General features: G+C 34.7%; 2 protein-coding genes across 3 annotated transcripts; both read right to left on the reverse strand.

Moving 5' to 3' along the window:
* Window positions 1–92: 92 nt before the first annotated feature.
* Tmem126a (transmembrane protein 126A) lies at window positions 93–6936 on the reverse strand. Of its 2 annotated transcripts, none has more exons than XM_058577413.1 (5): window positions 6786–6936; window positions 4958–5056; window positions 2035–2228; window positions 991–1105; window positions 93–372 (listed from the first exon to the last, which is right to left on the reverse strand). In XM_058577413.1, exons 2-5 carry the CDS (start codon window positions 5047–5049, stop codon window positions 180–182), a joined length of 594 nt encoding a protein of 197 aa, XP_058433396.1. In that variant the 5' UTR covers window positions 5050–5056; window positions 6786–6936; the 3' UTR covers window positions 93–179. The 2 variants fall into 2 exon arrangements, with proteins under 2 accessions (XP_058433396.1, XP_058433395.1); XM_058577412.1 differs by having other exon boundaries at window positions 6721–6865.
* Window positions 6937–18774: 11838 nt separating this feature from the next.
* Tmem126b (transmembrane protein 126B) lies at window positions 18775–25695 on the reverse strand. The gene is made up of 5 exons (XM_046439302.2): window positions 25568–25695; window positions 22298–22419; window positions 20466–20659; window positions 19361–19472; window positions 18775–19091 (listed from the first exon to the last, which is right to left on the reverse strand). Exons 1-5 carry the CDS (start codon window positions 25646–25648, stop codon window positions 18920–18922), a joined length of 681 nt encoding a protein of 226 aa, XP_046295258.1. The 5' UTR covers window positions 25649–25695; the 3' UTR covers window positions 18775–18919.
* Between the last annotated feature and the right edge of the window lie 114 nt (window positions 25696–25809).

The raw sequence follows: 25809 nt of genomic DNA on the forward strand, positions 1-25809 counted from the left end.
GTGCTGAATGTATTAAGTGGGTGTCTTAAGTCCAGCCTTTGTTGCCCTTGTGTAACCTTTTGTTGTAGGTCCCAGAATTATACCTCTTAAGATAAATTACAGGTCTACATTTATTTTTAACATTAAGAGAGACACAGGTTATCTTTACAATTTTATTTTGTATACACATTTGCTCTAAATCAGTGAATTTCTAGGCCTGGTTCAGGTAACTGAAGGGCCTTTATAAGTACTTTATATTGTCTAGACCCAAGGTATGCTGCAAACATAGTCTGAAGTAAAATGGGAAATAACATCTTTCTGAAGATAGGCTTAGAAATTTTAATCCAGTAAGTTAAGGTGTTTCCTTTCTCTGGTAGCAGGGCTGATTGATACCTGTAAGAAAACATTAAGAAATCACTAGAATAGTTTTGTATCAAGTGGCAAACCTATGTACAATACATAATAATCCTAAAAGTCTTAAGATAAAATAGATAAAAAGATTAGGAAATGCTATTCTCGTTAGTGGCTATTAGTACTAAAAACTGCTTTGTTTTCTTTTTTGCCTCTTTCTCCTGGTTAATCTCTGAAGGCTCATATAGAATGCTGATACAAGAGTTCAACAGAGACATATGGGAATTATTTGGGACTAACATGGCTGTAGACATTCCTGATAGAATTTTCCTTTAGTACAAGTGCTCAAACTATTGAACTATTTTCGAATTAATTTATTGGTTCTTTTAGTTATACCATAGAGGCATGGACTATTTTTGTGACTTTTTAAAAATTTATTAATTAGTTATACATGACAGTAGAATACATTATGATATATCATACATAAGTGGGGTATTTTCAAATTCTTAGTAAGTCCAAAGTGGTTAAAGAAAAAGCAAATCTAAGCAAAAAGGGAACATTGCCTTTCTTCTAAATCTAAATATATTTGCTGTTTTAAGTTCTGAGTTTTCTAGGTATATATTAAAGGCTTTCAGTAATTATAAGAAAACAGAATCCTACCTGGCTGCTAGGCCACCATTTATAGGTATAGCCAAGAAAACAGGGTACAGACCTCCTAAAACTAAACCAACAAGTCCACCCCGTGTCACAGTACAGGTTTCACAATTCAAATCACCTAGAAAATAAATAAATTAGTTTTGAAAATTTTGGTCATGATAGTTAAAGCATGATTTAAAGAATACGAAGTCCACTTAATATTTATTTTCCGGCAAAAAAACAACAAATGCAATTCTGCAACATAACTAGAGGTTGGGGATAGTTAGTGGTAGAGTGCTTGCTTAATATGTGTAAGGCCCTGGGTTTGATTCCCAATACTGAGACAAAAAAAGGTATAATTTACATGTAGGGAAAAGACAGTAATCTTAGGGAAAAAAATTCTTCAATTGGAACTGGTCTTGGATATAATCATCTCAAGATATGGGCTGCTTCTAGATTTCTACACTTGTTTTGTATCAGACATGGGCTAATATTTTCATTCACTATTCAGTGGGCAACAGGTTTGTTTTGTTCATACAAATTCCACAGTGGCCATGGGAATTCAAAGTACTCATCCAATCAAATTTGGAGGATTTAAAATCATTTATCAAAAATTTTGTGACTCAAAATTTTACATATGGTAAAACTTAAAAAGAAAGTTAAATCTTCCACTTATTTGTTGTGTTATATATGCATGTAGTGCTTTAAGAAATTTACTACATAAAGAATCTTATTCCTATAAAGTATTTTTTCTCTAAGGAATTTCTCTATAGAATATAAATTTAAAAAGAAATCTAAGGCAGTCAGCATTTTTGTAAAATATGAGGTTTCCAAACATTCCTTACTCTGAGTGCTGGGGGGGGGGGGACATAAATCAGATAAAGTATTTAGAACTGCTGTGTATGTGCATTTTACTTTGTTGGTAGGCCATGCTAACATGAATTCATTGCCACATAACAGGTTATCAAGATAGTCTTACCCAAACACTGCATATAGTTATTTGATATTTAAATTGAAAATAATATTATACAGAGGCAAAGTCTTTGGTGATAGTAAAATAGAATTTACCTGTACTCAAAGGTAAACTCACAAAACCTTTGAAAGATGCATTTGCTGTCAAAAATGGGAGCACTGCCATTGGTAAGCTAGCAGCTATTCGGGCCTTTGTTACATGCAAGACACGCCGAAAAAGACTGTTTGCTATTAGGCCACAGAGAGCAGCATTAAGTCCAATATATGTGGATCCATGTTCAAGTAGATTCCTGAGGGTAAGAAAAAAATAATTTTTTGGTTCCACTGTGAACTCTTCCATTTGGCATTACTAGGGCTTTGGGAATAACTAGACAACATCTATCCTTTACAGCTGCATTAAACCAAAGCCTTAAATCACTGTTTTAGATTTTAATACTAAAAGACTTTTAAATTTGGTCAGTACTTAAGGATAGGGTGATATACTTAGATTTTTCTAAATGTGTTTTTATGATTTTTACAAAGAATTATTAGTGTAGAAACCTACCCACAACTATAGCAGTGAACAAACAAGTTCTGGATGACTCTTTTCTGAGCTCTCTCTAGCACAAAATATTACCAGATGTAACCACCTTGTAATCATTAACTTACATGGCAGGTTTCCCCTCTGGGCTATGAGCAATACGATAACAGATATAAAAATGTATTCTACTTGGTTTCAGTAAAATCTGCCTTGGAAGGTGTTGTGAAGTTAATGTGTTTCCTTTCACTCCTCCCTGAAGCATTAGTGTCAGGATTGGGAGACAAAAGAAGTGCTAATATAAAGTGATACTCTACACTGGGTACTTTAATTGACGGATATATTGATGTTTTGAAACAATAAGTGGGAGAAATAGATTTTAAGCCAAGGTTGTGTATGAATTTACAACTCCCATTCTATTCTTTTTTGGGAAAAACAATACCTAAAAAATTATCACTAGATATTGGAAATACTCCAACCGAAAACACTTGAGCCTACTACTTAGTTGCTATCTTCAACACAGTTCACCCTCTTAAATTTCTTGTTACTAGTCAAACTAAGCCACACAATATATCCCCTCTAACCTCTTCAGTTTATACTTAAAACAACTTTTCTAGGAACTCCTAGTTAATTTCCTATATTTTATAGGGTATTACTATTCTTACATGGTGCTTTATATTCATAATGATGTCTATCCTTTCACTCACTGAGAACCTATTGCAGACTTAGTGCTAAGGCACAAAAAATTCTCTTCTGTCTTCAAAGATTTTATAGTTGACTAATTGTGAAGAAGAAAGACACATAAACTTGATAGAACAGAAGCCTACAAAAATGGTTTGGGAACTTGGGATACATAAGATATCAAAGAGTGTGATAAGAGTTTAGAGAACCTACCAAACAACCACAGAAATCATGGAAATGTTAAAGGCCTGTTTTTTTTTGTGGAGGGTTGAGGAAATGGGACATATGAGCCTTCTCTGAAGAATCTAAGTATTTATTTCATCATAAAAATATATGTGTACTATCCCTGTTTAAATCATAGGAACCAGTGCTTAGATAATAAAACAAGTAGTAAAACTGGAATCTGAAAAGCAAACTTTGTTTTCTCTCAACCAGATTTTAATTTTCTATGGCCAAAGTTAAGGTTTTTAGTTAATTCTTTTGGTTCAGCCAGTTTTCCAAACAAGTTATGCACAATTGAAAACACAGCTAACGGGCTGGGGATGTGGCTCAAGCGTTAAGCATAGTTAATGGTCTGACAATGCACAAAGGGATGAGGATTCAAAATTAAAAGATAAAATGAAAATAAAGAGAAAAAGGAACAAAGAACACTACTACATGCCACTGTTTGAAAGCAATTTAGTATCTAAATTTTCACATTTCAGTTTTAGTTCACTTCCCAGTATTGTCTAATTTGGTAAAGGACCCAGTAATTGCCTACTTTTTCAAAGTTGCTACCATTTCTTTATTTCCTTGTGTCAGTCTATGGTTTTCCTTACCTTGCTTGGCTTGGAAACATCCTTTTTTGCTCTAAAAGTTTTTCTCTTTACCTCAAGAAAAGTGGTATGTAGTGGTGGGGAGGGACAGAAAACCTTTAAAATCTCACCCAGTTCTTATTACCGCTCTTGACTTTAGGTTCTCCCTTGTTGAGATAGTTAATAGCAAGGCTGGAATTTGTGTAGTTATCACACCTGAAGACAGTATAGCTCCAAAATGTATTTCAAATCCTTTTTTCATTTCAACTGCCACCACTCTACACCCTGTACTCACCAATATAACTATGCCACTTTTTCTACTATTTCTTTTCCTTCCTATCTTAAATCTGTTTTCCAAAAATTGTTCATTAGGAAGTTTAATTGGATCACATTTTCCTCCTTAAAACTGTTCTGTTTCCAATGTCCACTTCCCATGTATTTCAGTAACATTGGTTCCTCAAATGGTTTCTCTTAATCAGGTTGGCTCCTTTTCATTTTAAATATATTTTCATTAGAAAGATTTTAATTGTTGCAGTCTTAAGTGTTTTCTGGAAGTGTACTATACTTGTCTTTGTTGTCTTCGAAGACCATGTTTCCTGTATTTTTCTCTTTAATCATATCTTAAAAACCTTTAGCCAAGATCCCATTCCCATAAAAATATATACAGCCATATTTTTTAGACAGGTAAGTACACTGATCGAAATGAACTGAGAAAGAGTCTTGTTATTTAAATGAGTCCATGACTGTTTATATACTGTTATACTCCAAGCTAAAATGAAAAAATGAATCATGATACAACTGGATATGTCTGAAGACATGAGATCCAGCCTCAACTTCCACAGTTAGCTTTGATATTAAATAAAATGGTTAAGCTCTTTGGGGTCTCAGTTTTCTCAGCAAAGCAAGAAAAGGGTTCAGTTTTTCCTTTTGATAGTCTATGTTGTTCATACTTAATCCACGTAAATTTGAGATAACAAATCAATGAAAACACACCTGGAAAAAATATTTTTAAATTAAGGGATCCTACCTTTCTGCTTCTGGTAGTAGTTCAATTTTTCTGGCTATGATATCAAAAATTGACTTTTCCTTGATAGTATCATGTGATTTATGATTTTCCATCTTGACCCTTAAAAAAACATGAAAATAAAAAGCAAAGCTTCTAAGAAATATAGTGTATCTTTGTAATCTTAAACAATATTTCCTAGACAATTCACAAATAGCACTAAACACAGAAGACTTATAAAACCCTAGCCAATACTAAATAACTTGTTTCTTCAGTAGATATCATGAAAATAAGGTAGTGTAGAACATGTTTGTAACTAAAGGAGTGGTTAGTATCTGTAGCATAAACAGAACTACAAAACAAGGCAAATAACCCAATAGAAAAATTGAGAAAAGATTTGAACAGGTACTTCACAAAAAGACAAAAGTCAATAAATGTAAACAATATACTCAACTTCAGTACCATTAGGGAAAAATAAGACCACAGAAACCAAGAGGTACCCATAACTTAGCTAAAATTAAAGTCTGATGACTTCAATTACTGGCAAGAATTTAGTGGAGCTGAAACTTGTGTGTTCTGGGTGGAAGTGTAAATTGCACCTAAAGTAGGTACCACCACTTTGGAAATAATTTGGTAGTGGGAAGAAGATGCCCCACAATTTTGCTTTTTGGTATACCATAGAGCAAGGGCCAGCAAACTTTTCCCGAATGGGCCAAAAAACATTAAAGATTTTAAACACTGCGGGTAACCTATAGTCTTTATTGAATTTTTAAAAATGTAAAAAATTCATTCTTGGCTGGATGGAAACAGTTTTAGACTGCACGTGGCTTACATTCCAGTAGTTTGTTGATCTCTACTAGAGAGGATCAATGTCAGTAGGGAAATGGTGAATAAATTTTAGCATAAAGCTTCAGATTCCAAGTTAACAGTTAAGAAAAGCAAAGATTTAGGGACAACATGGTTTTATGCATCAGATTGTCTTGTTTCACTATCACTATTCATTTACTTAAGATTATAGCACTGACTAACAAATATTTACTGGATATGTTTAAATGTAAAATTCATTTAGGTTACCAGGACTCAAATTTTTGAGGGCCTTGGCTTCAATAATATGATAGACACAAATCTCTTCCATGCAGGAGTACTGGATGATTTTTTATGGGGTGGAAGAAATTATGTAATCAAACTCAGTGTGATGTGTATGTAAAAAATATTTTCTTAGGATCTACAGCCTAATGCTACCACTACTTTTCTATTCTCTGCTCTGCATATTGGTAAGGTTCTTAGTTCTGTGAAACAGTTGTTTCTAGCACAAGTCACCCTTAATTGGGTAAAAGTCCTGACTGGATAGCCCCCTATGAGCACTGTGTCCCCATTATTAACAACAACAACAAAAATCTCTATTCAAGGCACTGCCACCTTTAAATACGACAAACATTCCAAAAGGTATTTTTTTGCACTATCTCACATCACTTTCGAGAGCTTCCAGAGAAAGGCAATGGGTAAAATAGAGACAAAATTAAATTTGGCTACGGTCACCCTCTAAATTGGCAGTAATCCCGGGTCTAAATTATGTCATAACTTTTTTTTTTTTTAACTTCCCCTATTGACTTAGTTTAAATATAGGGTCTCAACTTCTAGGGTGGAAAGTGAAGAGACAATTCCTTAAGGCCGCAGCCCCTCCTCCATTGTCTCGTTCCGGTGCTGCCGGTGGATAATATGTCACCACATCGTACTTATCCGGTCACCAGGATATTTGCTTTACCCCTTTCCTAGCGTGCCAGTACCTGCTGCTCTCCTCCCAACAGCCGGTGCCTCCCCAGTTCTAACACGCCAGGGCTTAAGATACAACCTTTACTCCGTTCCTCCCAGCGCAGCCATCTTCGGCAGACAAGTGACTCGGAGGTAGCAGCCGCTTCCTGTTGAGTGGCTTCCGGCGGAGGGAGAGGCTGGGCGGGTCGGCTGTGAGGTTTGCCTCTTGTCGAGGATGCTCCTTCCACCCACCCAGGCGTCTCAGGACAGGCCTTGCAGAAATTAATTCTGGTATGTAAATTGGGTGAACCTAAACCGACTTCTACAGTTACTCAACTTCCTGATCAGTAGAGTACATCTCGTGAGGTTTGCATGGGGTATATGAAAACCACACAGCTGTTAGTAAGTGAAGGGAACTCTGGTTAAAATGAGAAGAGGAGCTGAGATTTCTTTGCTCCACCGACTTTCTACTCTCCCTTGGACTTTAAGCGCTCGTTCCATGTTTTGATCTGGTGGGTTATTCCAACATAACCTGAGCAACGCAAGAGCAAGAACTTGTTTTCAGAGGATTTTTGGTGTCCTGCAGAATACCGCTTATTTGAAAGCAGAGTTGGACGAATGGGGTGAAAGAGAAACTGTTCCCAGAACATCCTAGGGTCTCCGTCGATCAATAAAATTGAAAATCAGTGTTTTGGACCAAGACTGAAGACGTTTGTCTTAGTTCTCATCTCCTCAGCCTCTTTCTTCATCTTTAAAAGAGAAGGGGAAAATATGCCTTCATTAATTATTTTGTTAAGTTGTGAGGGTCCAATAAAAATGTTTGCCAAGGTTGCTTTGAAAATCATTGAATTTTATCAAAGTAAGGAGAACATGGTATTCAAGATAAAGGGGGACCTTCGTAGGCAAGGTGAGTAGTATAAAGAGCTCCAAAACTCTGTGTGTGAGAGGGATTTAGCAATATCACAACGTCTGTAGTCAGAGAACCAAAAAAGAAAACAATTTCTCAGATTCCTAGGTGGAACGTTTCCCAGTAGGAAAGTTTGTGAGATAAATATAGAAAGTTTGGGAAAACTTTTTTTTTTTTTTTGCATGTGAATACTTTTTTTTTATTTTCTGATGCTATTTCATACTCTTTAACCAACCTTATTTTTAAAGGTTTGAAACCAATTTTGAAATTAGTAAATGTTCATGCTGTGTAGAATTGGTAGCATGCCATTATGGATTAATAAAGGAAATTTAGTATATTGAGAATTTTAAAAATATAAAAAATAAACTAGACACTAAAGAATGATAAAATTTAAGTAGTAGGTGGTGTTACAAATGAGGGTTGAATGTCAGAAAGTATAAGGTATTTAAGGAAATGACTAATAGGTTGGCTTGGCTAGTATTTAATATTAAGGCAGAGAAAGGAAACTGTTCAGTTTTTAGTCTCAGAGAACCAAATTCCTGAGAAGAAAGATGAATTTAAGTCTCAAGATGAAGCAGCAAAACAAGACATCATTGGTCACCATTTACTATGAAAGAATTTGTGACGTCTATCCATATTTTACAAGGCACCTGTTAGAGATTATATTAAATTACATTTGAAAATTAGATTATAATATGCCCTTCTAAAAATTATTTAATGGTTTTCCATGGACTTTGAATAAAACTCCAGGTCCTTAATATGGTCTTTAAAATCCTGCATAATTTGACTCCATTCTCACTTCTCCCAAGTTAAAACATTTGAATACTCACTTGCTATGTTTGTCTAGATGCTTTGGCTTTTCAGTTCCTCAACTCTCCAAGCTTTTTGATGCTGTAGATTCTTTAGCCATGTTGTTCCTCTTTAATCACTCTTCCTCCCTAGATTTTACATGACTGACTTCTTATTCTTTGGTTAATCAAACTTTGACTTTTCTTGACCACCAGTCTAAACTAAATTCCTCCTATTAGTTTCTCATTATCCTCTTTCTTTCAAAGCATTTATTTCTTCATCAAGTATTTATTGAGAACTGATGTTTCTTTCACTGGCTCTCAGGAGCTCATAGAATAGTGAGAGAGACAGACAAGCACAAAAACAATTTGTGAGTTCTATGCTATTTTTGAGATACATAGAGGATACTATGGAACATTTAACTCTGCCTGGAATATCTAAGAAGGCTTTTAAGAAAAAAGCCGATTCTCTCAGTGGCACTGCTATATCTTGTGACTTAGATGTTTGCATAGTAGACTTTGAAATTTCAAAGTGTGTTTCCTTCTTGGTCAGAGCGCAGATTTGTTTTCTGACACGGATATAAAGATATGTCTCCCTTATGAACAAAGTTTGAACAGCTTTGTTTGTAGCTCCCTTGTAAAATTGGGAATTACCTAATAATGGTATTCCTTTGCCATGACATGTATCCACTTTGTGTCTAACACTGTTATGGTTTGAATCTGTAGTGTACCCCAAAGGCTCATATGTTTTAAGAATTGGTTCCTAATGCAACAATGTTCAGAGGTGGGACTTTTGAGAAGTGATTGGATCATGGGGCTATGATCTCATCAATGGATTAATCCATTGTTGGAGTCATTGCTGAATGAACTTATTGGAAGGGTGTAGAAAATGTAGGAGTAGGACCTAACTGAAGGGAATGGGTCCTTGAGGATGTCCCCTTGGGAACTACATATTGTTACCTGCTCTTTCTGTCTCTCTTTCTCCCTCTTCCCCCCTCCTCCCTCTTTCCTCTCTCTCCTCTCTTTTTCTCTTCTTCCCTCTTTCTCTGATTTCTAGCTACCAGGATATGAGTAGCTTTGCCCTTGCATGCCCTTCCACCAAGTTGTACTGCTTCACCACAAGCCCAGAAACAATGGAGCCAGCTGACAATGGAATGAAACCTCTGAGACTCATCCAAAATAATTCTCTCCTCCTCTAATTTTGTTTTCCAGATATTTTGTTACAACGATGGAAAGCTAACTAACAAACATTCTCCTGGGTTCACCTCCACATAACTTTTGTGGGACTCAAGTGGTCATATAAAGCAATGAAAATGTGAAAGCTCATGCCGCCTGCTGTGCCATGACTAATAAAGTCTACTTAATCTAGTAGGACTCACTGTCTCATTACTAGCCAAGTCAATGGAAGTGTGGCAAGTCAATTCAGCAGCTGGCATCAGGTTGCTGCTTAGGAATTGTTTGATTGTTCAATGTTTGATTCACAATTGTATATTCTAGTACGGTAGTTGCTATCACACATGAGTATTAAGAACAGGAAATATACTAGTCAAAATTTCAAAATTGAGACTTGCTGTAAGTATAAAACATCAGATTTTGAAGATTTAGTATAATTTTTTTATATTATATATTGAAATGATAATAGTTTAAATATATTGGATGAAATAAAATTGTTTAGGTACGGCTACTAGAAAATGTGATATTTATAGTATGTGGTTTGTAGTACATTTCTACTGGACAGTGCTGATTGAGAAGCTACATCGAAACTATTAGAAGGTAAAAAACTATTGTAATAAGTACACAGTTAAATATAGCAAATACGTGATCTTAATACATCTCAGAGATTTTAATTTTTATCCTTCAAATTTTTGAGCAACTGATAAAGTGTTTCATTATCTTTACTATCAATCCATATCAGGGTTGCTTGACTTTTAGGCTCATTTCCTAGTGCAAAGGAAGTGTATAACTGTAGTTTCTAAACTTGCAGAGATATAAAGATTTATGTTCATGAAAGTGTAAAAGAAGGAAATTTCCTAGTTTTTCTTTCAAATGCCTTGCCTTCCATCTCAAGGTTTGAAGCAAACACTAAATCACAGTAGTTTGCTCACTGAGTTGGCCTGAATGGAATTCAATAGGAATTCTGAATATCAGACTGTGTTTCTTAATTATGTAGAAACTGTAAAACTGCCAACTGGTAATGAATAGTGGGAGATAAGGTTTAGAAGGTAAAATAGAAACAAAGAGTATGGAATGTCTTAAACGTCAGTCTAAGAATTTGCTTCCTTTCCTTTTCTGTATTTGCAGGAAGATAGTAGTTTAAAATGGGAGTGACATAATCATAATTTCACTTTGATACAATTAATATGGTACAGAAAAAAATGGTGGTGATACTAGAGATGAAGATTAATTAGGTGTTTCCAAATTAAAAACTTGAAGACATATTCAAAAGTCAAAAATCAAATGTGTTTCCCACTCTCATATCTGGACCTGTATTGTTTCCTCTCTCAGGGGTTGATGACAACATCCATCTTGATGGACAAGCCAGAAACCTAAGTTCCTATACAATGACATTACTCCCTACAGGCTAATCAATCATGAACTTCTATTTTTCTCTTAAATATCCTTCATAACTGTCTCCCACCTAGGCACTGGAGGTGATTTGTTTGTCTTACAGATTCTACTTTTGTCTTTCTTGCAGCCAGTTTTTGCATGGCATCTATGAAAATTTCTTATTCCCAACAGTTTAGCTGAACTTGGGCTGTTCATAGAAAGAAAGGAGATGGAAATGGAGCTATAAATCTGCAATGCCTGTGATGCTTGCACTAGACCAATGTACTTATTTTCAAAGTAGGAAACAAAGAACAATTTGTCAAAGCATATTTTTTTCTGTTACTAAAAATGAATGTTGCTGTTTTGATTTACAAAAAAGCTTTGAGAAATTCTGAATAAGAATATCTAGATAATTTTATTTTCTTATGGCCTGTCTGAGCTCTTTCTAACAACAAATATTGGTACTTAAAATAGCCAGTCCAAATCAAAGAAAATGGAATCTGACCACTTACCACTATTTTCATTACTACTACCTTAATCTATCATCTTTCACCTGGGCTATATATACCTTTCTGTGTTGCAAAGAAAATTCCTGGAATGTGGCTCTGACTTTATTGCTACATAAGTCTCCTGAAAGTAGTTGATCCAGAACAATTTCACATTTTCCAAAGATGATAATCAAAAAACAAAAGAGGGACTTTCAGATTCTAGAAATGACAGAGTAGCTTATATTGGATAGATACTTTTATTAATAATAATTATAAAACTGGGCAGTAAGATTTTAAAAGAGATTAGAAAGCAATCAAAAGCATACATACAGAAGAGGATGTATTATTATTTTTTGTTAGCAGTGCTGATGATCAAACCTGGGCCTTTGTTTTTACTAGGCAAGCATGAATGCATTTTTTTCAATGTTAAGTCACTTTTGTATTTCTGGAATAAGCCTCACTTGGTCATGAGGTACACTACCTTATATATATTGGTTTGCTAAAATTTAAATTTTTTTCATCTATGTTCATGGGGAGTATGGGACTGTTGTTTCTTTCCTTTTTTTTAATAGTAAAAATTGTTTATTTCTGGAATTTTCCATTTAATATTTTTGGACTGCAGTTAACTAAAATTAAGGATACGGAGGGGCTACTGTATTCAACAAGCCTTTGGGGCTTTGGGCAGAGCAGAGCAAGATAAGAGATAGTGCCTGTTGTTTCTTTCCCTACAATATCTGTTTAATATCAGGGTAGTGCTGGGCTTTTTAAATGAGTTGGCAAATTTCTCTTCAATTATTCTGGAGAGTTTTATATTGGTATTATTTCTCAGATGGTAGAATTTACCAGTGAAGACTTCTGGACCTGGAGTTTTTCTAGTGGAGAGAATTTTAACTATAAATTTAATAACTATAATAGATACATGGTTATTCTGGTTATGTGTATCTTCAGTGAACTTCATAAGCCCTCACAAGACAAAATGAAATGTCCATTTCATCTAAGTTCCCAGATTTATTGGATTAAATTATTAAAAGTGTTTCCTTATTATCATTTTAATATCTATGGAATCTGTAGTGAAGGAACATCTCTTTTGGTATTGGTCATTTGAATTTTCTTTTTTATGTTTGATCTGTCTGGCTCATGGCTGATCTTTTTATTTATTTATTTTTCTCTGATAGGGGGATTGAACCCAGAGGTGCTCTACTACTATAAAATAAAAAGGTCTCAGTCCTTGCCTTCCTGTTGCCTCAGCCTCCCGAGTTGCTGGGTTTACAGGTGTGCATCATGTTCCTGGCTGATTTATCTTTTTTTTTTTTTTTTTTTAATCTTCAATAATCAGCTTTTGGTTTAATTGATTTTTTTTTTTTGTTTTCTGTTGGATTTTCTGTGTTTGATTTGTTCTCCAGTCTGTATTATTTCCTTTCTTAATTTTACCTGAGATTTAAAATACTTTTTTGTCAAGTTTCTGTAGGTGGGGTCATTGATTTGAGATTGTTTTTTCCCTATAACATTTAGTATTACAGATTTCCTTTTAAGTACATTTTAACTGTATCCCACAGATTTTCACAAATTATTTTAATTCAATTAAAAAACTAATTTCTCTTTGGTTTCTTCTTTGATATGTGGATTATTTAAAAGTGTGTAAGTTTCCTATATTTTTAATTTACTAGATACTATTCCTCTATTGATTTTTTTTTTTAAATTAGGGGTCCTTAACCACCGAGCCACATCCCCAGCCCTAATCTTACCTTATACTTTTTTATTTTTTTATTTTGAGACAGGGTCTTGCTAAGCTGCTTAGGGACTCATTAAGTTGCTGAGGCTGGTTTTGTACTTGAGATCCTCCTGCTTCAGCCTCCTGAGTCACTGGGATTGTAGGTGTGCATCACCATCATGCTCTTGTACTTTTTAATTTAATTTTATGGTCAAAGAATATACTTGGGATGATTTGAATCCTTTCAATATATATTGAAATTTGTAATGCTGATTCTGGTGCATTTTGGTGTTATATGTGTGCTTGAAAAGAATGTATATTCTGCTGTTGTCCCAGGAGTTCTGAAAATACCAATGAGCACAAATTAGTGTTTTTCTTTTCTTTTCCTTTAGAGAGATGAAGTCTCACTGTGTTGCTGGTGTTGACCTTGAACTCCTGGGCTCAAGAGATCCTCCTGCACAGCTAGAACTATAGGCACAAGCCACTGTGGCAGGCTGATAGTGTTGTTTAAGTATTCTTTATTTTTTCTAAATTTTACCAACTGTTCAGCCAGTTATTTAGAGAATGTTATTGAAATCTCCAACTATTCTGGAGTTTTTTATTTTTCTTTTCAGTTCTATGAGCTCTTGCTTCACATTTGCAAGATCAATTATTACACTTAGGGCAATTGATTCTTGTATCATCGTGAATAACTTTTTTATTTCTTGATATTATTCTTTCTTTGAAACCTATCTTGTTCAATATTAATATAGCCACTCCAATCACTTACTTTTGATTTAGTATTAGCATAATATAACTTTTCCATTTTTAAGCCTATGTGAATCTTCATATTTAGTGTACGTTCTTATAGTTAATGTGTAGTTGGATTTTAGCTTTTACTAGAATTGACAATTTCTGAATTTAATGAGGGAAAATTTAGACCATTTATGTATAATGTGATTTTTTTTGTATTCTAGGGTTCAGGTTTATCATCTTGGTATTTATTTTCTATTCATCTTATTGTTTTATTCTCCCTTTTTCCTTTATTCAGCCTTTATGTTTTGATGATTTGAATTTTAAATTCCATTTTATCTCTGTTAGTAGCTGTAATTCTTTTAAAAATTATAATGATTGTTTTATCATGTATAACATGTGTCTGTTAGTTTCATAAGGCTATTGTAAGAAAGTATGAAAACAACAAATATTTTTTCTCACTATTTGGGAATCTAGAAGTCTGAAATCACTGTATTGGCAAGATTGGTTTCTAAGGGAGGCCTTGAAGGAGAATCTGTTTTTTGCCTCTCTCCTAGCATCTGGAGATTGCTGGCAATCCCTGGTGTCCCTTGGTTTGTTAAAAGCATCATTTCAGTCTCAGCTTCTGTATTCACAGTATTTCCCTGTGTCTTTGATGTGACCATCTTCCCTTTGTGTGTGTCTGTGTGCCCAAATTTCCCTTTTCTTATAGGACAGCAATTATTAGATGAAGGTCCATTGTAATCTGATCTACTTCATCTTAACTTGATTATACCTACAAAGACCCTGTTTCCAAATAAGGACATATTCATAGGTATTTGAATTATGATCTAAACATTTGAGGAAGCACAATTCTACCCACAACAACATCTTTAGCTTCTCATAACCTACCTTCAAGTAATATGCCACTTTATATATAGTGTAAGAATCTTACTTTATACTTTCATTTCTTCCTTCCTCATCTGTGTTATTGTCATACATTTACTTCTACAAATGTTACAAGCCAGGTAATAAATAATTATTATTTTTCAATAGTCACTTTTTTTTTTTTTGGTACCGAACCCAGGGGTGCTTTACCACCATCCAATAACATATTCATTCATCCTGTAATAGGTACTTAGGTTAATTCCACTTTTTGATATAAATAGTAGGAATTTGGGGCTGGAGCTGTGGCTCAGAGATAGAGCACTTGCTTGGCATGTGTGAGGCCCTGGGTTCAATCCTCAGCACCCATATAAATAAATAAAATAAAAGATCCATTGACAACTAAAAAATATCTTTAAAAAAATAAATAGTAGGAATGGGAGTGCAGATATCATTTAGACATACTAATTTCATTTCCTTTAGACATAAACCCAATAGTAGAATTGTTGGATCCTATGATATTTTTATTTCGGTCCCCCACCCCTCGGGTGGAATCTCCAAACTTTTCCATAATGGCTGTACTAATTTATATGCCCACCATTAGTGTGAGAGTTCTCCTTTCTCTACATCCTCACAAGTATTTATTTTTTGTCTTTTTGATAATAGTAATTTTTTAATATTTATTTTTCAGTTATAGGTGGACACAATACCTTTATTTTACTTTTCATGTGGTGCTGAGGATTGAACCCAGTGCCTCACACATGCTAGGTGAGCACTCTACCCCTGAACCATAACCCCAGCCTCTGATAATAGCCATTTTTGCCTGGGGTGAAATGACACATCATTGTGGTTTTGATTTATATTTTCCAGACAATTAGTGATAGTGAACATTTAAAAATATATTTCCTGGTCATTGTATGTTTTCTTGTGAGAAATGTCTATTCCATTTATCAATTTTAATTTTTTGAAAGGTCAAGTATTTTATTTTTAAAATTTTTAAAATTCTAATTTGTTATTATGACAGCAGAATGCATTACAATTCATAGTACACATATAGAACACAACTTTTCTTATCTATGGTTGCACACAGAGTAGAGTCACACCATTTGTGTCTTCATACATGTACTAAGGGTAATTATGTCCATCTCATTACACTGACCTTCCTACCCCCATACCCCCTCCCTTCCCTTCCCTCACCTTTGGTCTATCTAGAGTTTGTCTAATCATCCCTTGCCCCCAACCCCAACCAGCCCCATTATGAATCAGCATCCGTATATCAGAAAAAACATTCATCATTTGTTTTTCTGGGATTGGCTAACTTCACTAAGCTTTATCTTCTCCAACTCCATCCATTTACCTGTAAATGCCATGGTTTTATTCTCTTTCAATACTAAATAGTATTCCGTTGTGTATATATACCATATTTTCTTTATCCATTCACCTACTGAAGGGCATCTAGGTTGGTTCCACAGTTTAGCTATTGTGAATTGTGCTGCTATAAACATTGATGTGGATGTGGCCCTGTAGTATGCTATTTTTAAATCCTTTGGGTATAGACCTAGCAGTGGGATAGCTGGGTCAAATGATGGTTCCATTCCTAATTTTCCAAGGAATCTCCATAGTGCTTTCCAAATTGGCTGCACCAATTTGCAGTCCCACCAGCAATGTCCATTTTTTTTTATATAAACTCAAAATTTATTACAGAAATTAAAGAGGATAATGTGAATATATAAAAAGAATTACTAAAGATCATAATTGATATTGAAAACTTTCTAGTCATATATTTTAACAACTTATTGTTGAAGATAATTAGTCTCCTTTTTACAATATGGATCAATAAGACCAACTGGCACAAAGCAGACAAGGTGATTGATACTAAGACATACGGAGTAATGGGTTGAGACAGAATAATCAGCTATCTTGCTATTTGCCAATTTCATTAGCATATCTGTTCTGGTTTATTTATTTATTTAATTAGTTGCTCAAAACATTACAATGATCTTGACATATCAAACATTTGATTCAAGTGGGGTATGAATTCTTTTTTTTCCCACGTGTATAGATTGCAGTATCACATTGGTTTTACAGCCACGTTTAAGCAATGTCCATTTTAAAAACAGATTATTAAAACACTTTTTGCTGTTGCTTATCTTCTGGATATTAATCCTTTGTCAGATGAATAGCTTGTAATAATTTCTCCCATTCTGCAGGTTGTCTCTTCAATCTATCATTTCCTTTGCTGTGTAGAAGCATTTTAAAGTTTGACATAATCCCATTTGTCAATTTTTGCCTCTGTTGCTTATACTTTTAAGGTCTTATTAAAAAAAAAAGATCTTTGCCCATATCAATGGCCTGAAGTGTTTCTCTTGTTTTCCTCTATTAGATTCATAGTTTCAGGGTTTAAATTCCTTAATTCATTTTGAGTTGATATGTGAATATGATGAGATAGAGTTCTAGTGTCATTCTTCTGTATGTGGATATCTAGTTTTCCCAGCACCAGTTATTGAAGAGTCTCTCTCCTTTCTCTGTTCTTGGTACTTTTGTCAAACTGTATTTGCAATAGATTTTTAGCTTTACTTCTGAGATCTCTTTCGTGTTCCATTGGTCTGTTCATCTGTTTTATGACAAGATCATGCTGTTTTGATTTTCACTATTTTGTAATGTTTATAAGTTAGGTAGTATGATGCCTCCAGCTTTGTTTTTAGTCAGGTTACTTTGATTACTCGGGGTCTTTTGTAGTTCCATGTAGATTTTAGGGTTTTAAAAATATTTCTGTGAAGAATGTCATTGGTATTTTGATGGGGATTACACCGAGTTTATAGACCACTTTGAATTGGTAGCAATATTAATTCTTCTAACCATGGAAGAATTTTTTTAATGCCATCTTCAGTTTTTTAAATTTTATTTTATAATCTCACTTTAAACATCTTTCAATTCTTTGGTTTAATGCATTTCTGGGCATTGTTTATGAAGCTATTTTTTTAAAAAACTATTTTTAGTAGTTGTTCATGGACCTTCATTTTATTTACTTACTTATATGTGGTGCTGAGAATTGAACCCAGTGCCTTGCACATGCTAGACAAGCACTCTACCACTGAGCCACAACCCCAGCCTTTTTCTGAAGCTATTTTAAATGTGATTGCTATCTTGATTTCTCTTAGAAAAAGTTCATTACTGGTGTACATAAAAGCTACTGATTTTTGTATCTTGATTTTGTATTTTGCAACTTCAGGTGGCAAAGGAGGTAAACAAAGGTCAACCTTGTCATATTTTCCAGATTATAAGGCTTTGATATAAAGATGAATATGGTTAAGACAAGGAGAATGCGCTGTGGGATTTATTCTGTAAGGTCTCATCAAACAGTGTTTATTTACTGAACTAAGAAAAATGTGTAGTTTTTAGAGTCTAAAGAAGCATTTGAGAACTCTCTATATATTAAGTTTCTTGAGGGCAAGAACTGAATTTTTACATCTTTGGTTCTTAATGAATGGCAAATATATGTGCAATAAACATTCTTTAAACTACATTGTAGGGCTGGGGTTTTAGCTCAGTGGTAGAGCACTTGCCTAATGTGTAAGGCACTGAGTTCGATGCTTAGCACTTCATAAAAAAATAAATAAGTGAAGTTATTGTGATCATCTACAACCAAAAAAAAATTAAAAACAAAACTCCATAATGAAGATAATTTTTAGAAACAAGAAACTAGTTAATATACTGAATGAGAGTTTACAGTAGAGGAAATGGGCAGGATGTTATTTTCATACCTTGCTTTCTTGTAACCTTCCAATTTCTCCTTTAGAATTTGCTCATATTATTTTTCCCCATAACTTCTCTTTCTGCTTAAGTACTTAGCAGCCCTACTCCTGAATGCTCTCAAATTATGTATTTCTCAAACCCTCTCATTCTAACCCTAGCCCTAAGGACCACTTCTTATTCTATGTCCTGAGATATAGCAGGGACTTGATAAATATTTCGTGAAGAATATCTAACTGCATAGATCTGAGGCCCAAACCCATTTCCACATTCAATGAGGAAAGAAATATGAAACTTACTTTTATTTTACATTTACATTTATTGAATTACTAAATATTTACTGAGTATCAGTTACGTACTAGACAAAAGGGACAGAAACAGTTACTTTTCACTCTTTCAACAATGCATAAACAATTCACTCTGCTGAGTTAGCTCATTCTTTCATTAATCTTCTTGTACAGTTTTCTCAAACATTCCATAGTGCTGTAGGCCAATAAGTATTCCAAATGCTGTCTGAAAGACTAGGGGAATTGCCATTACTTTCATCTCTGTTTGACAAAGTAGTAACCAATGTAATAAAACTCTTCCTTTTGGTGGCATTGGAACAGTATGATACCTAAAAATGAAAAATAGTTAATAATACCTCCTGGGAAAATATACCAAAATACAAAAGTTCATCAATCTTCCCTAAACTGATAATTTCCATTATAGGTTTAATCATGTAGATAGTAAAAAAAATTAAATGTTAGCTATTTGGAATATCAAACTATTGTGTTTCCATTAGAATGTATGATTGATATCTAAGGAATAAGAAGAGTCTATTAATCTAAAAAAAGAAGGAAGAAAAACAACAAAGGAAGAAAAGGAATGAACAGAGAAACTTACTTGACTGCTAGACGTCCATTTTTAGAAAAAGCTAATGCACTGGGATATAAAATACCACATGCTATGCCAACCAGTGAACTTCTCAGAACACAATTTTCCTTGCTTATATTACCTAGAGAACAAAAGTAAATTTAGTCTCTCTTTAGAATTCAGGTTAAGCACTGTTACCTCAAAGAGTAGTTATTTGTATTGTGTCCAACCACAAAACAGTAGAAAAGATTAGAAATTGAAAGTTGATGACATAGCAGACTTAATATATCATTTTAGAAATGGTTTTTACTTTATTATGTGGAGAATAACCTCTTATGTATGTGCTTTGAATAGAGGCAACTTCATAAAAGAATACTAAACTAGCATGCAGACACCTGGATTTTAGGTTAATACACATATTATCTACTCTGCGTCAGGTATGTGCTATGTGCTAGGGATATATAATGGTACATAAAATTTGAGACATTCTGACCAGTCTACCAGGGAGGAAAGACAAATAATTAAAAAAATACAAGTGTGTTCAATGCTTTGGAAGTAAAATGTATTCATAATTTATCTAGAAGTCTAACCTATCATGAGGGAATCAGAGGTTTCTCTGCGGAAAGGATCTTTAAACAAAGATCTAATGAATGAATTATAACTAGAGGCTCCATCAATTACTACCTGGAAAATTTAAGGTAAAATGAAGCAGAAAATAACATTAGAAGCCCATAGCATGCCAGATACTATGTTCGGCATTGAACAAAAAGCATCCTTTAATTCCCACAACAATCATGTGAGGTAAGTACTATTAGTTCTAATCCATGGATAAGACAACTGAGATGATGAGAACTAGGATCTGAAATCATGTGCATACTATGCCAATGCCTGGTCTTTTCTAAGTATATCATATTGTTTCTCAGTAGTTGAACATGCATCAGTTTTGGTTACTTATTAACAATAATGCTTGACCTGCCTGATCAGGATTGTTGCGTGGATCAAATAGGAAACTATATGTGAATATCCTTGTAAGTGGTAAAGCAAAATACAAATGTAAGGGATTACTATTAGTATATGTTAATGAGTAACTTTATTTAGATATAACTACATTATATATTCATGAATTTAAATTTACCTGAATACAAAGCATCAGTTACAAGGAACTTATAAGTAACTATAGTGGATAAAAATGGAAGTGCAGTCAATGGTGCGTATGTCTTCAAAGCATCATATTTAACCTTGAAGCAGTATCTGAAAATGAAGTTTGCAAATATTCCAAAGAAACTAGCTGTTGTCCCAAGGAATACCATTCCAGGTACATTTAAGGTCCTAGGGAAAACAAAAGGAATGATTAAGTTTAACATAATATTCTCATAATAGATGTATCCTTTGCTCAATAGTAGTTGTTATATATTTATTCATCAAATATTTCCTTTTTTTTTTTCTTTTTTGGTACTAGGGATTGAACCTAGGGCATTTTACCTCTGAGCTACATCCCCAGACCTTTTTCATTTTTTATTTTTGCATGGAGCCTCAGTATGTTGCTGAAGCTGGCCTCAAACTTTCAATCCTCCTGCCTCAGCTCCCGTATTGCTGGGATTATAGGCATGCACCACTGTGCCTGGCCAGCATTAAATATTTCTTGAGCATTTACTATGTGAAAGGTATTTCTGAAGTGTCAAGGATAGGGTAGTTAACAAAACCAAACCAAAAAAGAAAAGAAATTCCACTCATCATGGAATTTGCATTCTAAAGAGAAGAGAGGATTTAGGATGGTTCCAAAATGTAACTCTTTTGTGGCCATTAACTTGGACACAAATAAACATAAATATGTTCCAAGACAGCTAAATGTTATGGCTACTGACATACCTATTTCTAAGAATACCTTTTCTGCTATTAAAATAATTAATTTGCTTAAGGTAATCTACGAAAAAAAATTGCTTAGGCTATCTAGAAAATAATTATTTTTTAATTAGCCCAGATACTTTCAAAATAACTTGTCTATGATTTATAAAACTTCTTCCACACAGAAACTAATATTTTCTAAATAGTGGGAAAAAAAATAAACTTTTTCCAAAGTGATCTGATAGATCCAGTTTTACTAACTTGGACTCATGAATAAATCCAAAAAGTTCTAAAGTTAAGTATTAGTTGTCCTTTGACTTTATTTTTTTTTTTAATTTTATTTTTTTATTTGTTCTAATTAGCGTGACTTTATTCTTGAGTTCTATTAATCTAAAAGCCAAATGGTAACTAAGACTGTGTATATCATGGAAGCTACATTCCTTTTTGCTGTACTTGGCACTGTGGTTGAGATTCATCAATCCTAAACTGATTTTAATCATAACTGCTCATCAATGAAATATAAGTACCTGCCAAATATTTTTCTCCTAATTACTTAATTTTTTTTTTTTTTTTTTAGTTGTAGATGAACACAATACCTTTAGTTTATTTATTTTTATGTGGTGCTAAGGAGCAAACCCAGTGCCTCACACATGCTAGGCAAGCCATCTACCACTGAACTACGACCGCAGCCCCTCCTAATTACTTTTAATTAAAAAAATATTTACTATACAAATAATGTTTCAGCAATAATTCTGGGCATTTAAAAAATATTTTGTTTTAGTTGTAGTTGGACACAATACCTTTATTTTATTTTTATGTGGTGCTGAGGATCGAGCCCAGGGCCTCGCACATGCTAGGCGAGTGCTCTACTGCTGAGCCACAACCCCAGCCCCTAATTCTGGGCATTTTTTTTTTTAAAGAAGTGAAAGAAATTATGCATAATCCCAATATTCTGACAATTCAGTATTTTTATCTGTTTCCCTCTAGTTTTATTTTTTAATAAGCTTTATTCATAACCAAGTCAATAAAGGTGACAGTTTCTTAGATAATCCTCAGAAACAACAGCAATACAAAAGATCTGCCAATGAAGTTAGTAACTTTCAGTACAGTTCTGTCTCTTACTTTTCTTTTCTAAGGTACTCGAATTTTCTTTCTATGATGTCGATGACCATTGGTCTTCTGAGTTTTGCATCTCCTAGAGAAAGACTGGGCTGACCATGCATATAAATTGCCATCTTGATGTCCTGGAAAACACAAAATTCCAGAACCATAATAGCTAATGATAAAACCTTATAAAATTCTACAGATTCAGACTAAAAAACATTTAGAGTTCAGTAAAGTACTGTCATTTGCTTTCATATATTAAGTGAATAATTCAATCAACATTTATTGAGCTCTTATTATTTGTTAGACACTGGCTTTTTAAAGTCACACAATACTTTAAGAAATTGGCAGAATTATGATCACCTCTACTTTTATAGATGAGAAAACTGAGGTTCAGAAATATTAATTTGCTTTGGGATTTAGTATAGGATAAGTGACTGAGATACTGAGTTTTTGTCTTCAGTACAATTTCCCCCTTTCATTCCAAGGAAGTAGCCAGTGCCCTCTCTGATCTACCTCTTCAGGTGGCAAAGTAGTAGTAGTCCCTTTGGTGACTACTGTCTCTTTCCTCTGTCTCTCATGAGCTCATTTTGGATATTATGTTAAATTTCCTACAGGGGTAAAAGAGAGCAGAGATTGCTTTCAAGAATAAGGAAAGATAAAATCAGAGAGGGGGGGGATACTGTTTCAAACTGGGAAGAGGCAGTAGATCATGGCTACCTTATTTTTTATGTTACACATTCAGTTCTTTAGTAGCACTTAGGGTGGAGGAAGGGTCTTAGTCAGAAGTAAGATCATGGCTACCTTATTTTTTATGTTACACATTCAGTTCTCCAGTAGCACTTAGGGTAGAGGAAGGGTCTTAGTCAGAAGTAGCTATATGATACATCACAGAGCCTGGCTTTATGGCACTGGGCTCTGGGGTTGATCCTAAGGGTCCTATGTCTCGAATGTAATAAATAGACAGTTGCTAACATCAAAGAACCATAAGGTTTTGGCTAGTAGTATCTTAACAGAAATCAGTGAGGAAAAAACCCTGGAGTCTCAGAAAGTATCCCCTGAATGTTCTGCTCTGGGTATTTGTATCTTTGTAAAAAGTTTTAATAATAACATTTGTTAAATATTGTGCCATTCTGGCATGGAGTTTAAGAGTTCTGTTTAATTTCATTTAGACAAGGAAACTGGGACATTTCTGGCAAATCCAAATTTGTGGCTTTACTATGTAAGTGGAAGGTCTACTGATGCAAAGTTCAACCTTTTTTTTTACCTTCTTCAGATTAACCAATAAACAGATAAAATAGAAAGCCCTTTACAAATCACACCAATCTCCATTTTAAAAAACTTTTACAGTCAAGGGCATTTACTTAATCTCAAATTTTAGGAATCCTAGGCAAGAGAATTAAAAATAGATTGATTAATGAATGCAGAAGATGATAAATCAGTAGTTTTCTGCCTCTAGCATGAACAAGAATAACACAGTACATTTATCTGAAATGAGCTCTCTTGAGCTTTCTTCTTAAATATTTGGATTCAACAGGAGTAGGGTGAGGCCTAAAATCTGCATTTTATTAGCACCAAAGACTTCTAAGACTGTGGTCTATGAACACGACTTAAACATTGCTGTAATACTCATTTGCTGAATGGGTGATATGTATCCAAACTAACTCTAACTAATGAAAGACCATATCCCCCATAGGATAAACACAGAAGTCCAGGACTCCTCTGAACCTTCTTATGGTGTTATAATACAATGAGTAATAATGGATCAGTTTCTTTCCCTGCATCATTGCAGAACTGCATTCAATCCAGAAAAATTTCTTCAAATTTTCTGGGGTTAGGAAAAAACCAAAAAGGTAAAATATTTAACAAATTACAGTTTTTCAGGGAATAGACTTAATCTTTTGTTTTCTGACACACTACTGAAAAAAGAAAGATGAGAGGGAGATTCTATACCTAACCCATCTACTGTACTGTGAAGGTGGCTGTCAACATGATTAATCAGAAACCTTACATAAATTTTTTGTTCTGCAGTCATCCAATTCACTGAAGCTTACCAATCCTCCACCCAAAAGAAAACTTTCAGGCAATGTCTTGTTGTAACACCTACCCAGTCTATACTCTCAGCTCTGTACATGAAAAAACAAAAACAAAATAACAAGAAGAAGAACCCTCCTAAGTATTATGCTTACTAGAAAATAAATACTGAACTAATGAAAACAGGACAGCGAATATTTATTGAATGCTTAATCTTTGCAAGGCACTGTCAAAGAAGTGATTACTTTCATTACACTCTCATCCTTAAAGCAGATAAACAAACTAGTAACTTTCAGAAAGACTTTATTTTTTGCCGTGCTGGGGATTGAACCTAGGGCCTGTCGAATGCTAGACAAGCGCTCTACTACTAAGCTACACACTTAGCCTCCAGAAAGCCTTTTAAAAAAGTATTAAAATGTAAAGATTTTGCTACACCCAACATTTTACCTAAAAATTAACTAGGAAAAGATCACTCAACAGATCACCACACTTTTACCAGTAAGAGTGCATATACACACGCCTGTAATCCCAGCAACTGGTAGGCTGAGGCAGGAGGATTGCAAGTTCAAAGCCGGCCTCAGCAATTTAGGGAGACCTTGTCTTTAAATAAAATACAAAAAAGGTCTGGGGGTGTGCCGCTGTGGTTGAGTGCCCCTGAGTTCAATCCTCGGTACAAAAAAAAAGGGGGGTGGGGAGAGTGCGTATATGTAGGGTTATAGTTTGCAAAGCGCTTTAGTTTGTTGTGTTCTTATGTGTATTTCACTTGACCTTCAGAATTTTATCAACATTCACTCATCATTTATAGAGCCCTCAGATAGTCAATGTCCTTGGGAACTTAAAACCTACCGAAAAGTCAGAATAAAAACAGGGAATTTAAAGGGAGAATGAGGATACCATTTAATATAAGAAAAAGCAAACAACTGAGATAGGGGAAATGTGGGAAGGCTTCCTGGAGGAAGGAACATTTAAGGGAAAATCTGAAAAGAGAATTTGGCGAGGGTTTCCTAATTAAAACAAGAGCCTATACAAAGTACGGAAGCAAAAGAAAATAAGCTGCAGATAATCAGGATTAAATTTTAGGTCTTCTATTTTCTGCTTATTTCTAAAGCGACTGGCGGCTTGATTATGCCCTGCCTCGTTGGGAGCTGTTCATTTGAAATGTTCAAATCCTGTAGGTGCATCATCTCAGAAGAGTCGGCCACCACTTAGAAGCGGCGGAAAGCACTGCCCTTACCACTAAGAATTTCTGCCTACCTCGGGCGCTTCTCCGTCTCCCACCGGCGTAGCACCTGAACCTTTCGGGTCAGCCCCAGCCTGTCGCCTGTGCGCCGCCATTTTGAAGGCCCACGTGACTCGCCGGTGGGCGGGGCCCCAGAACGCCCAGGGCGGGAAGTGGGGTGGTTTATCCTGCGCACCCCTTGCCTGAAGCCCGGGCCCGCCCCCACCCAGTCAAAAGCCGCGCCCTCCATCCGGCCTGGGATTGGGCTCGGCGTCCA

This window comes from Marmota monax, unplaced genomic scaffold (assembly GCF_021218885.2).
Source record: "Marmota monax isolate L192 unplaced genomic scaffold, Marmota_monax_Labrador192_F-V1.1 WCK01_AAM20220418_F8-fsc00096, whole genome shotgun sequence".
Taxonomy (NCBI): Eukaryota; Metazoa; Chordata; class Mammalia; order Rodentia; family Sciuridae; genus Marmota; species Marmota monax.